The sequence below is a fragment of the Sarcophilus harrisii genome, chromosome 1, assembly GCF_902635505.1.
Source record: "Sarcophilus harrisii chromosome 1, mSarHar1.11, whole genome shotgun sequence".
NCBI lineage: Eukaryota > Metazoa > Chordata > Mammalia > Dasyuromorphia > Dasyuridae > Sarcophilus > Sarcophilus harrisii.
Window position 1 is genome coordinate 534,783,513 of NC_045426.1, and position 13,027 is coordinate 534,796,539.

The 13,027-nt window shown below is 39.5% G+C and overlaps 1 protein-coding gene across 2 annotated transcripts in view; it reads right to left on the reverse strand.

Annotated features, from left to right (window-relative positions):
* The window catches only part of PARD6G (par-6 family cell polarity regulator gamma), a 146,925-nt gene extending 134,149 nt beyond the window's left edge, over positions 1–12,776 (reverse strand). Inside the window, exon 1 of one of the 2 annotated variants that reach the window (XM_031946766.1) lies at positions 12,375–12,776. In XM_031946766.1, coding sequence (XP_031802626.1) covers positions 12,375–12,446 — 72 coding nt within the window. In that variant the 5' untranslated portion in view covers positions 12,447–12,776. The remainder of the gene's footprint in view (positions 1–12,374) is intronic. The other variant, XM_031946767.1, reaches the window with a different exon arrangement.
* Between the last annotated feature and the right edge of the window lie 251 nt (positions 12,777–13,027).

Genomic DNA, 13,027 nt, shown 5'->3' on the forward strand with positions numbered 1-13,027 from the left:
TGGAACACAAAAATAATTTTTTTAAATTATCAAATTATTTTTAGTTATAATTGAGAAAAAATAAAAACCATTATTATTATTTTTTTAAATCAGTGGAGATGAGCTTGAGCTGAGAGTTGAAGGATAAATGGGATTTCAACAGGCAAAGGGTATGCGTGGGAAAATGGTGTGTGAAAGGATGGCATTGTTTAAAATCTGTTCTGGGAGGTAGAGGTCAGACCAACTTGACTGAAGAGAAGGGTTTATATAGAAAGAAAGCTGAAAAGTTTGGGTGGAACCAAGTTGTGGAGGGCCTCAAATGGCAAACTAAGGAATTTGGACTTGTTCCTCTAGACACTGAAGATTTTTTGGTGGGGGAGTGAATGATGAAAGTAATATGCATGATAAATTGAAGTTGGTAGAGTCTAGGAACTTTGAAGCCATTTGTTGAGATTCTTCAATAATCCTGAGACGGTAACAATGAATTATCTATCCTGCCCCAACCTCTCTGCTGACCTCCAATCTCAATCTCCAACTGTCTTTCAGACATCTTGACCTGGACATTCAATTAGACTTTGTAAACTAAACATGTGCAAAACTGAATTCTATCTTTTCCCCTACACTCTCCCTCCCTCCTTCCCTTCCCTGTTACTGTAACACCATACTGCAACACCATCTCCCCAAGCCTTCAGGCTCATAACCTAGTAGTCAAGTTTGTCTCCTCACTATCTGTCACCGCACCCCATGTCCAATCTGTTGCCAAAATCTGTTTATTTCATCTTTGCAAGATCTTTTCAATACACCCTCTTCTCTCCTCAGGTGCAGGCCCTCATTACCTCACGTGGGAACTGTTTCAGTATCCTGCTGCTGAGTCTGTCTGCCTCAAATCTCTCTTCCCTACTTTAATTCATCCTCTGCTCCAAAGATTTTCCTAAAGCACAGTCTGACAAAGTCACTCCCCTACTCCACGAACTCTAATGGCTCCAGGATACAATACAAAATCTTGTGCTTGGGATTTATAACTCTACAAACCTACTTCCCCTTCTCCACCTCCAGGATGTTCTGAGAAAAACATTCCGTCTTTCACCTCAAGGCATTTTGTCTGGTTGGACTTGTCTGCTCTCTCCTCAACTCCACCTAGACTTCTCTGACTTCCTTTAAGTATAATTTAAAATCCTATCTTTTATATTAAGCCTTGCCCAACCCCTCTTAACCCTTGGGCTTTCTCTCAGCTCCTAAATTTCCTATTTATCCTGTATATAGCTTATTTAAGTATTTGCATGTTGCTTCCCTCATTTAGATAGTGATCTCCTTGAGGGCAGGGACCCTTAATTATTTTTGTATTTTCAGTACTTAGCACATAGTAAGCATTTATTAAATGTTTATTGATAGTAGTGAAAAAGAAGAATGGATGTGAATGCATAAAGGAAAATTTTAAAGAGAAAAGCCTAGGTGAATGATTGTATTTGAGTACTATGTAAGGTGAATCAAAGATAAATCACTCATTAACAAATTTCCATGTAACAAGGTATATGGATAATCAGAGAGCTTCAAGAGACTGGCTAGGTTATAGGACTTGGAAAAGGCAGTCTACAAATTTAATTAAGTTCACAAGCAAGGATATGGAACAACCAACCCCAGTGATCTCTAAAAACAGGATTGACAACATGCAACCTGTTCTAGACAGCTTAGGTGTGGAACATGCCTGGAGGCAGTTGGTTGGCCCAGATGACCCCTTAGACATGCTCTTTCTATAATTCTGCATTATGAGAAATTGAAGAATTCTTTCAGAACAGTAGTAGCCACATTACCAAGAATTAAAGCAACTATTTTATTTAAATTTCTCTAAAAATATTCACAAAAGCTTCTTGATCAATTAACCAGCATGTATAAAATGCCTAAAATGTCATGGTTATTTACTCATATTCCCCTCTTCCTACTGAAAGCAGAAAAATGTCTTTTAGAAGACGTTAAGGGACCTCAAATATCATCTATTCTAGGACACCTTTAATCTGGTGTCTTAAAAAAAATAACTGATAACTATATAACTGATTTCTTTGTAATCTTATATAGTCTATACATTTAAAATCTGAGAAGGGGTCCATTGACTTTATAAGCCTACCATGTTACAGCGTCATGACACAAAAAAAGTAAAGAAGCTCAGATCTAATCTAGCCCTTTATTTTATGAATGAGGAAAATCTTACAAATCTGGAAAACTGACCAGGTGGTCAATAAAGCCAGAATTCAAACTCAGATACATGGATTCAGACTCCAAATTGCATGCTCTGGCCTCTGATCCTTAATTATTTTCTGAATCCAAAAAAATAAAAAAAACAGAGAGAGATTTAGAGAAAACAAAACAAAAAAAGTGGAAGGAAAGGAGAAGGCACTGGACAAAAGAAAAAACTGGACCAAAAAAAAAGGAGCTGCCTCCTCTAAAAGGGATGAAGCTAAGTAAATTGATGTATCTGACCTTTCTTGGAATTGAGTTTGATACTAGTTCAAACTGACAGTTCCAATTATAATAGGATACTTCTTTTTAAGCTCATTGTATCCCCCTTATTTTAAACTAGTTACTAAATAAAGTTTATCTTTTTTTTTTCAAGAGGTATTAAATTATCTAGGGTGCAGAAATTGTTTCTGCAATTTCTCTTTAAGAACCACATTCTAGAGGGCTGGGAGCAGAACCAGAACAATTTATACAATAACCACAACAGTGTAAAGACAAACAACTTTGAAGACTTAAGAATTTTAATCAACCAAGGATTCTAGAGGAATCATGATGACGCATGTTATCCACCTTCTGACAGAGAGGGGATGGACCAGGGTGCAGATTAAGACATGTCTTTCTTGGACATGGCTTGCCTATGCATATTTGTTATAAAAGTTGTGATCTTATTTTTTTTTCCTTTTCCCCTTTTTTCTTGGGGTGGTGGTGGTGGCAAGATGAACAAAAAAAATAGAATTTTATTAATTAAAAAATTAACAATTGCATTCTTTACTGTTTCTAGTGTTCTAGTACTTCTATGTGCTTGTAGGGTGAGTCGACTAAACAGATGAGACAAAGAGGGAGACAGAGAGAATGAAATAGACCCACTGGAGATTGATTTCAAGAAAACCATATATGGTAAGGGCTTACCCAGAGAAGAAAAGATATTCTACCCTGTCACCAAAACAACCTAGAAGATTCACCCATTCCAGATGTTGAAAACTAGAGATAAGAGTAACTAGGCTGCAAGTCTGGTGATGATGATAGGTCTTAGCGGATGCATCTACTCCTGGCTGGTGGCTTTAAATATATTCCCAATTGTGGATGTGGGCAAGATCTTTAATTTGGGGACATAAGATTTCTTTCCCTCCCCTCCCCTTCACCTTTAATTGTAGGGTAAAAGATTTTTAAAAAGAAGTAAAAAGAAAAAAAGCACTATTTTTAATTGTTGAATTTCATATTCATGACCAAATTGGCTTTCCATCCTTAATATTCCTTAAAGTTATTACTATTCTCACTATTTTTTTTTTTTTGGCTGAGGCAAAAAAAAAAAAAAATGACTAAATGACTTGTCCAGGGTCACACAGCTAAGAAGTATTAAGTGTCTGAGACCAGATTTGAACTCAGGTCTTCCTGACTCCAAGGTTGATGCTTCTATCCACTGCATCACCTTAACTGCCCCAGTATTCTCCCTATTAAGTTCAAAGCAGAGGACTAATCTGTTGAACTGTCACAATATCTGAGAAATTAGCATGTGTCTTTTTGTTATCTTTCTTATTTAAAGAGGTCTAAAATGAAGTCACAATGTTGGGGTCTTGGCATAGTATGGTTTCCAATACAAGCGTGGAACTCTACCACAGAACACAAAGAGAGTTCGTATGCACATTTGAGAAGGAGAGGGCTCCAAACTTGTTCATCTCATATTTCTTTTGGGCCATAATTCTGCTTGCGCATAAGGACACAGCACCTTTTGATACCGGTGTAGCAATGGTCCTTTGCCAGTGTCTCCTGTCTCATAATCAATACCAAAGTTCTCCAGAGAGACCTTGAAAGTATAGTCTGACCTCTTTGTGAAAATTTACCTTGTGCAAGTTCTCTGTAAAACAGTCTTTTAAGCAAATGAATATTTGATATTGGAATCCATTGCAAGCAGAACTTACTATACAAGGTGTTAGGAGACAAAGCTTAGATAAACCACAATCCCAGCTCTCCTGGAGATTAATAAGGGAAAAGGTCTTTGAGCTACTTTAGCAGTATAATAGGGACATTTATGGAATCTGAAATCAAATCCTTATCAAACATAACATTGGATTTAGAAGTGGAGGTGCCTTAGAAAAGATTTAGTTCATCCTACTCATCTTTCAGATGAAGAAGACTTCTAATTGTGACTCTCCATTTTTGTAAGACTGTCTATGGATAGGCTTCTCAATTTTTTGTTGGTTTTGACTTGTTCCTTTAGTTAGACAAATAACATTCAAATTTTTTTCAACTCTTCTTTAGTGTGGAAGCACCAGACAAAACAGAGCTAAAAACTCAGGGGAAGGATTACACATTGGAGAATAGCTACAGTATTCAGCCTCTCTTTATGCAAGAACCTCCTATAGCAACGTCCAAAAAAGATGGGCAGGGGCAAAAATCACTCATCTTCCTCCAAAGACTAAACAAGTCATTCCCAATGTCAAAGCAACCTTAATATAAGCCATCTTCTAGAGTCACTCAAGGGACTCAAGTCCAGACAAATTGAGAGCGCTCTCTTATTTCATGCAGGAAATCTTGGCTCTCTTTCTTAAATCTTAATTTTTAAATTCATGGTTGCAGGATCAAAGCATTCCAGTTGAAAGGGACCAGGCATCTAGTCTAGTACCTTCATTTTAAAAGAAGAAATTGCAGCATAAGGAAGTTGGTGTTAATACCTTTAGGAGTGCAACCAACCAGCTCAGCCCATCAACCTGAGTTGGATGTTAACAGTAATTGATGATGATACTAGCAACAACTTATATGTATATAATGTACTATGATAAAGCCCTTTTCCAGATAGTTCCTCTAATACAACCCAAAGCAAACTTGCAAGGACTGATACAGATCAAGAAAAGCAAAAGTTTCAGAATATTGCAAATATGCATGGGGGGAGGTATGTATTAGGAAAGTTCTAAGAGGTAAAAAACAAAAGATTCAACAAGATAATTTAAAGAGTTTAACAAGAAGGAGCTGTCCCTCCCAAAGATATCATAAAGGAGGGGAAGGAAGTACATATACAAAAATGTTTGTACCAGCTCTTTTTGTAGTAGCAAAGAATTGGAAAAGGAGTGGATGTCCATAATTTGGGGAATGGTTGAACAAGTCGTGGTACATGAAGATAATGGAATATTATTGTTCTATAAAAAATGAACAAACTGATTTTAGAAAGACCTGGAAAGATTTATATGAATTAATGCTGAGGGAAACAAAAAGAACCAGGAATACATTGTATACAATAACAGCAAGAATGTGTGATGATCAACTATGAAAAACTTGGTTCAGTTATTCAACGGAATCTCAATACACTATGAATAGAAAATGACATCTGCAACCAAAGAACTAAGGAAACTTGAGTAAATCACTACATGCTATGTTCACTTCTTTTTTCTGTTTGTTTTTTAATCTCTCGTGATTTTTCCTATTCTGATTTTTTTTCTTCCAACATTCATTAAACAATATGCATTAAAAATAAATAAACTAAAAAAAAAGGAAGATCTGTTCCACTTTTCAACCTCTCTGCTAAAATCTAAAAGTGGTTCAGGAGAAAAAATCAATAGGTTATTTACAGACTCTACAATCATATGAAAAAAATGCTCTAAATCACTTTTGATTAGAAAAATGCAAATTAAAACAGAAAAGGAAAATAAATATTAGAGGGAATGAGAAAATTGGGACATCAATGAATTTTTGGTGGAGTTGTGAACTGATCCAACCATTCTGGAGACTAATTTGGAACTATATCATTTAACTTCTCTGTGTCAGTTTCCTCAGTTGTAAAATTGGGATAATAGCACCCACCTCATAGGGTTTTTGGGAAGATCAAAGGAGAAAACTTCTAAACACTTCAAACTTAAAAGTTCTATTTAAATGCTAAATATTATTATTGAGCAATGAGGTGGCCCAGTGAATAGAGTTCAGGGCCTGGAATTAGGAAGACCTGAATTCAAATCAGTTTTCATAAACTTATTAGCTGTGTAATCCTGGGCAAGTCATCTAACCCAGTTTGCCCCAATTTCCTCACCTTATTATAAAGTGAGCTGGAGAAGAAAATGGCAAGCCACTCCAGTATCTTTGTAAAGAAAACCCCTAAAGAAATCACAGAGTCAGACACAATTGAAAAATGACTAAAAAGCATTGTAGTAGTAATAAGTAGTAGCAGTAATGGAAGCCACTGAAGGCAAAATAAGCAAGACGCAGCATTCTGAGGATCATAGGGGAGAGAATACTATTTCAGCCCAGCTGATGGGCCCCAGTTACCTGATAAGATTCTTCTCTAGATGATACTTCCCAAATCAAGTAACAAAAACTGTGTGTGTGTGTGTGTGTGTGTGTGTGTGAGACATACACATACAAGCCAAAATGTTAAAAGGGGTGTAGTTTACACTTGCAAGTGAGTCTAACCATGTTGGGACAATTCTGAACCAGCCCTTGATGATGCAAGGAAAGCCACTACCTGATGGAAAAAAGCTGTTTACTCAATCACCATTCCAAGAGAAGATATGAGACACAATGTGGAAGGGATGTGTGGAGAGCTGTACTGCTGCCAAAAACAAGAGTTCAAAAGATAAATAAATATCAAATGCCAGGATATACAACTCTTCAATGAAATTGTTAACATTCTCCTGTCCCTGTCCCTTCAGAACCCACCAAGTCATCGGCTCAGTCCCAGTCCTGAAACATAATATACAGTGTACCCACTGACCCATTTTCAGAGAATATAATCCAAATCCTTCAGGAAGAATATTCCAAGGGGAAAAAGGTCAATTGTTCATTCGAAACATTTGGAAAAAAGCACACCAATACCTTGAATGGCTTAAAAAAATTATCTCTTATTATCTCTTAAATTATCTCTTAAAAAAATTATCTATTTGCACAATTGTTACAACTCAAATACCATCAAGTTGATGCAGACTTTCGTTGGATCTAGAAAGACAGTACCCCAAATAAGTAGCTTTATTAGCAAAAAAGTGACAAGAACAGAAAATGGGATGCAAGAGGTTTGTTTTTTTCAAGATAGGGGAGAATGGCAATACTTAACTCTAGTAATACACAAATGATCTGATTAACACTTGGTATTGGAAGTAGTATCTACTATTAGTGAACAGCCAATGATGATTCTGGAACGGTATAGGGCAGCTAACAGACTCCCCAACTCAGTGTTTATAGGAACAAAAGAAAAAGAAATCCCTAAAATGTTATGATTTTCTTAAATGTAACTCTATACAGGATAGCAAAGGCTATTGCAGTTTCTACCTCAGTTCAAATTCGAATTATGATACTCACTAGCTGTGTGAATATAAGGCAAGTCAGATAAACTACCTGGGAGGTAGGGAGAGGTCCATTTAAAATGGAATACTAGATGAGCACTTTATGTCACAAAGACAGACTTTGTATACTGTAAAGTACTACATAAATATAAATATTATTAAAATGACTATATTTGGGTTTTCAGAAAACATTCTTTACAAACACTTTTAGTTTTAAGAAACAGAATTGAAATCAACCAATAGGCATGTGCCAGGGACTCTGAAATGTCATTAACAAGAAACTACAAGTATAGAAAAATCAGAGTTAAAATTAAGTTTTTTCAATGATTATACTCATACACGAACATGTTCTTGCATTGGAATGCAGACTACTTTGTGAACTGAAATTGTTTTATTCATTCTGTGTGTGTGCGTGTGTATGTGTATGACCTAGCATAGTCTCTAGCACATAAGAAATTAATAATTGCTAGTAAGACCTAATAAAGAGTAAAAGGAACAGAAAGTATAAAGAGTAAAATCATACTTCTCCACTTTTTTACTCTATTAAGAGTATTATAGTTCCTTGGGTTCGGCACCAAGACCATCTATTAGAATGCATCGATATCTGAATATTACTTGATTATACATACATGTATATATATTAATGAACAACAGTCTCTACCTTCAGCCCCACCTTCCCAAGTCTTCAAGTAAATCCAACTTTAAGATTTTACATAAGCTCACAGGAAGATGAAGGTATGTTCCATAAACAGACAAGTGAATATTTACCAACTAGCTTTTAGCTGTCTCTTTTCCCTGCTCTATCCTCTGGTGCCTCCTGTTTTTCCATGTTTCAAGGTTTAGAGATGGGTACTACATTCAAACTTGGACTCTTGGGTTCTAGTGATAGAAGAAGTGTTTACAGGTCATCTAGTCCTGTCCTCTCACAGTTGAGGAAAATGATAGTGAGCAGGAGAGTTGTGATTTCAATCCAGATTCTTTGATTCCAAATCCAGTTATAACACACTCCCTTCTTATATGCAGACTTGAGAGATCTCCTATGTGAGAAAGTTTGCTTTTCAGTCCCTTTGGTCATATCACAAAGAGTATGACCATATTTGGGAGTTTCTTTGCAAAGAGACTACAATGGTTTGCCACTCCTTCTCCAGCTCATTTTACAGATAAGGAAACTGAGGCAAACTGAGTCAACACGATTTGCCCATGGTCATACAGCTAGTAAGTGTCTGAAATCATATTTGAATTTAGAAAGTTAAATCTTACCGATTTCAGGCCCAGCACTCTTTATCTAGTCTCCCTGGAGAAGCTGAAAAAGGGACTGACTTGACTTTGGATTCAAAGCACCTGGGTTCAATTTCACTATCTTATGTTTGTAACCTGTGTGACCTTGGGTAAATCAATTAACCTTTAATTTCATTTTCCTCACCTATGAAATAATATGATTAGACCGGATGGCCACCTTTCCACTTCCAGTTCTGAATTTCTGATCTTAAATCTAAACTTTTAGGCAACTACTATGTTCAGAGAGAGTATGTGCTTTTTTTTTTTTTTTTTTTTTTTTTATTTAATAGCCTTTAATTTACAGGATATATATACATGGGTAACTTTACAGCATTAAACAATTGCCAAACCTCTTGTTCCAATTTTTCACCTCTTACCCCACCCCCCCCCACCCCCTCCCCTAAATGGCAGGATGACCAGTAGATGTTAAATATATTAAAATATAACTTAGATACACAATAAGTATACATGACCACAACATTATTTTGCTGTACAAAAAGAATCAGAGAGAGTATGTGCTTAAGGGAGGAGTGGGTGATATAACAGGGGAAAGGAATGTTACACATATACAAGGAATCATAATACAAATACTTAAAGAGTTGAACAGCTAGGTAGCAAAGTGGATAGAATGCAAAGTCTGGAATCGGGAAGATTGTGTCACCCTGATCAACTTACTCTACCCTGTTAGTCTCAGTTTCCTTATCTGAAAAATGAGCTGGTAAAGGAAATAGCAAATTTCTTTAGTATCTTTGCCAGAAAAAAAAATCCTAAAAGAGATCACAATAGAGTCACACATGAAACAAATGAACAATAACAACCTAAGAGAGTTGCAAAGTTCTAGCAGAAGAGATGGTAGGAAAAAGGATGGAGAGAAGTTAGGGAACAGGAAGGAATGAAGGCATTACAGATATAAGGTGAGGTACACATACAGGAACAAGAGGTCCACTTTGGATAGCTCACAGAGAAAATAAAAAGCAATAACTATGAAATAAGGCTGGAAAGATAGTTTGGTGTCAGGTTGTGGAAGATCTCAAATGCCAGCCTTACAAGTTTCAGCATGTAAACTGCTCAGTAACTAAGAGGAAGATATCATGGGGTTTTGATCAGAATAGTAACCTGAACAGCTCTATGTATTAGGAAGAATGAATCGAAATGGGATGGAAGGTAAAAAAGGAAAACCTGCTAAGTTATTGCAACAGTTCAGGCTGTTGATAATGAAGACCTGTCTCAGGATTTTGGTAGTAAGAATAGAGAAGGGTCAAATGTAAGAGATACGGATGAAGCACAATCGATAAGAGCTGGTAACTGAGAAGCAAAGGAGAGTAAGGAGTAGAAGATAACAGCAGGATTTCTAAGATGGGAGTCCAGGTGAACAGTGGCATCTGTGGCAAAAACAGTGACATCAGAAGGTTTAGAGGAAAGATAAACAGTTTTGTTTTAGACCCAGTGAGTTCCAGGTGTGGCAAGAAAACCTGGTAGAGACTTCCTGTGTTTCTAGAGCAGGACAGAGAAATGAGGGCTGATTGTAGAGTTCTGTCATCTGTAGAGAAGTGATAGTTGAAGTCACTTTTCAAGAGATGGTGCAAATCATTCCAACCCTTCTCTTCTTAAGAATAAAGCCTCAGCTTCCAGGGAATACTGCAGGTTACTTGTTTTGGGGATGAGCAAAAAAACAAGCCTTTTCATTTACTTTTAATAGGTTGGAAGACTTCTTGCTCAGGTCCCTTGTCTTCCCTGAGAAGTCAGCACCCATTCACCGGCCTTCAAGAAACTAAAAGATTTTAAACCGTATTGTTTGTGATCCTTCACATAACTCTGAACAGGATTGAATTTTATCTGGATACTTCCAAAAGAGAAAGAAGAGGGATAGCGACTGAATTTGCAATCCAAGGAAGCATTGATTGCTTTAAAGGAGGCTTAGGGAAGATTGCATCCAGCTTCCTCTAGACGATCTAGCTTCTGCAGTAGAATGAAAGACAATGTGTGGAGTGCCTGTTGCTGAATGTCGAACGTTTGTCTACCTCCTGCAGTTCCCGATTGCGGGAGCCGGGCCCAGGCAACAATCTCGCCCTCTGAAGACGTGAACTGAATGATGGGGGTGGGGTGGGTTCTAGACTATCGAATCTAGATCGAGCTCAAACACTACCAAAACCTGAAGAGCTGGTCTTGGGCATCCCACTTTTCCTCGCCCCTGGGGTCCACTGTAGCACCTTCTGTTGTCTGAGCTTTGCGAACCCCGGCAACTCCAAACTGTAATGCCCTGCCGGGTTTACAATCCCGCGGGCTCCCCATTGCTTCAACATCTTCGGCGGGTTTCCAGGAACAACAGAGAAGATGAGGACCATGTGAGTGCAAAGATGCAGAGGAGCAAACCTTCAGTGTTCCTCACCGCCTTCCCCTACACCCCTCCCTTTCCCCCAGTGAGCCTCCGGGTGCGGACGAGCCCGCACAGATAATGACCCGACACAGACAAGCGTGTCTGCAGTTGAAAGCAAGGGAAGGAAAGAGAGCCTTCCCCCACAGGAGAGAAAATTCGGAAGATCATATCAGACGATCACACACACACACACACACGCACACACACCCCACATCAACACACACACACACACACACACACACACACACACCACACTAACACATACACACCACACAAACAAGTTTAAACACGCTCCCAGAAGCGAACGAGTTGGGCTCAGTGCAGGCAGGCGAGACTGACTCACTGGTTAGGATCCGCCAGAAGCCTTCACTAAACTGCCCCAACCAGGGGCGCAAACAGCTAGGGGCGGGGGGGGGGGGGAAAGTTAAGAGAAAAACAGGGAGCAAGGAGGGCAGACATATGAGGGGATATGGAGAGGGGAAAAATGAAAGGGTGTCTGGATTCCTTCTCTTTGGAAATATTTCTCCCCCTGAAGCTTGTAAGAGTAGGTCCTTCCCGCCCCCTGCCCCCCAATTTTCCATTCCACAGATCCTAATCCCCAATGAGTTTTAAGACTCTCAGCCCAACCCCCCCCCCCCAAAAAAAAAAATTGGTTAGCCCAAGAAATGTCGCCCTCCTCTCTAGCCTCCTTCGAGTCTAGGATAGCTTCTCAGTCCGACTAAACAAAAGAGCAAATTTAAATTGAGTAGGTCGGGAGCAGTAACATTTTTTCCATAGTTTCCCTACATTACCGACGCGCTTAGATCTAACGGGCATCTCCCCCCGGGTTGGAAACCCAAGCTTTAAGCTCAACAAGACAGACAGCGGATAGACAGGGAATCTGCTACCCCGGCTGATTACACTGTAGCTGCTGGAATCTGAGAACAGCGAACCCCAAACGCAAGAATACACTGCAACAAAACTTCTCCCTCACTGTCTAGGTTGCAGAGGGGGTCCCTCAGTCTCCATCGGTTGCAGGAGACGTCGCACATTCCTCGGATTCCCCAGCACAACCCGGAGAAAGGTGGACCTGTTACTCGATCTCACAAACATCAAAAGAGCGCAAAAAAGTTGTCACTAATAATTCTTTCGCCTCCCACTTTCCTAAAGTCACAAAACGTGAAAGAATCTCCATTCATTTGCAGGAGAGAAAGGCGGAGGGAGGGCTGGATCAGGGCTGGGGGCTGGCATTCAGCCTCGCTTACCTTACTCTTGACTTCCACTGCGTTACAATCGAAAAACCGCAGACTCTGAGATTTATTAAAACTCCGATTCATTTTTTCGGTCCCAGTTATCTCTATTCTTCGCCCTTGCTCAACAAGGGCTGCAAAAAGCTGATCCGTCTGTGGGAAAGCGCCCCCCTCCCCCTGCCTGCGTCTGGCCCCCAGACTACAGGCGATTTTTCTCTCTGTTTGGATCGCTGCAGCCACGAGAGAAGTCTCTACTTTGCCCCAGCGTTCTAATTGGAACGCCCGCCTCAGTCTCTCGGCTCTCCCCAGGCTTCAGTAGGTAAAAATCGCCCGAACAGGGCTCACAGCGCGCCGTGACTCAATGGGAAGAGAAGCTAGGAGGGAAGACGCCTGCACGTATTGCTCCGCCTCACGGGAGACCCCGCCTCCTTTCTCTCCTCCCCTTCATCATTCCATTTCCCTGGAGTCTGGAAGCTGCTGCTGCCGCGGCTGCTGTCGGTGCCGCTGCCTTAGCAGGCTCCTCGCCGGCAGAGGACGCGCTCTGTTGTCAGCAATTCAGTGGCGAAATTCCTGAACCCGAGGCAAAGCCACACAAAGCTCTGGAAACTGCAAACCGGGTTTTCTAGCCAGCGAAATTTGCACCGCACCGTGAAACACCTATCGTGGCC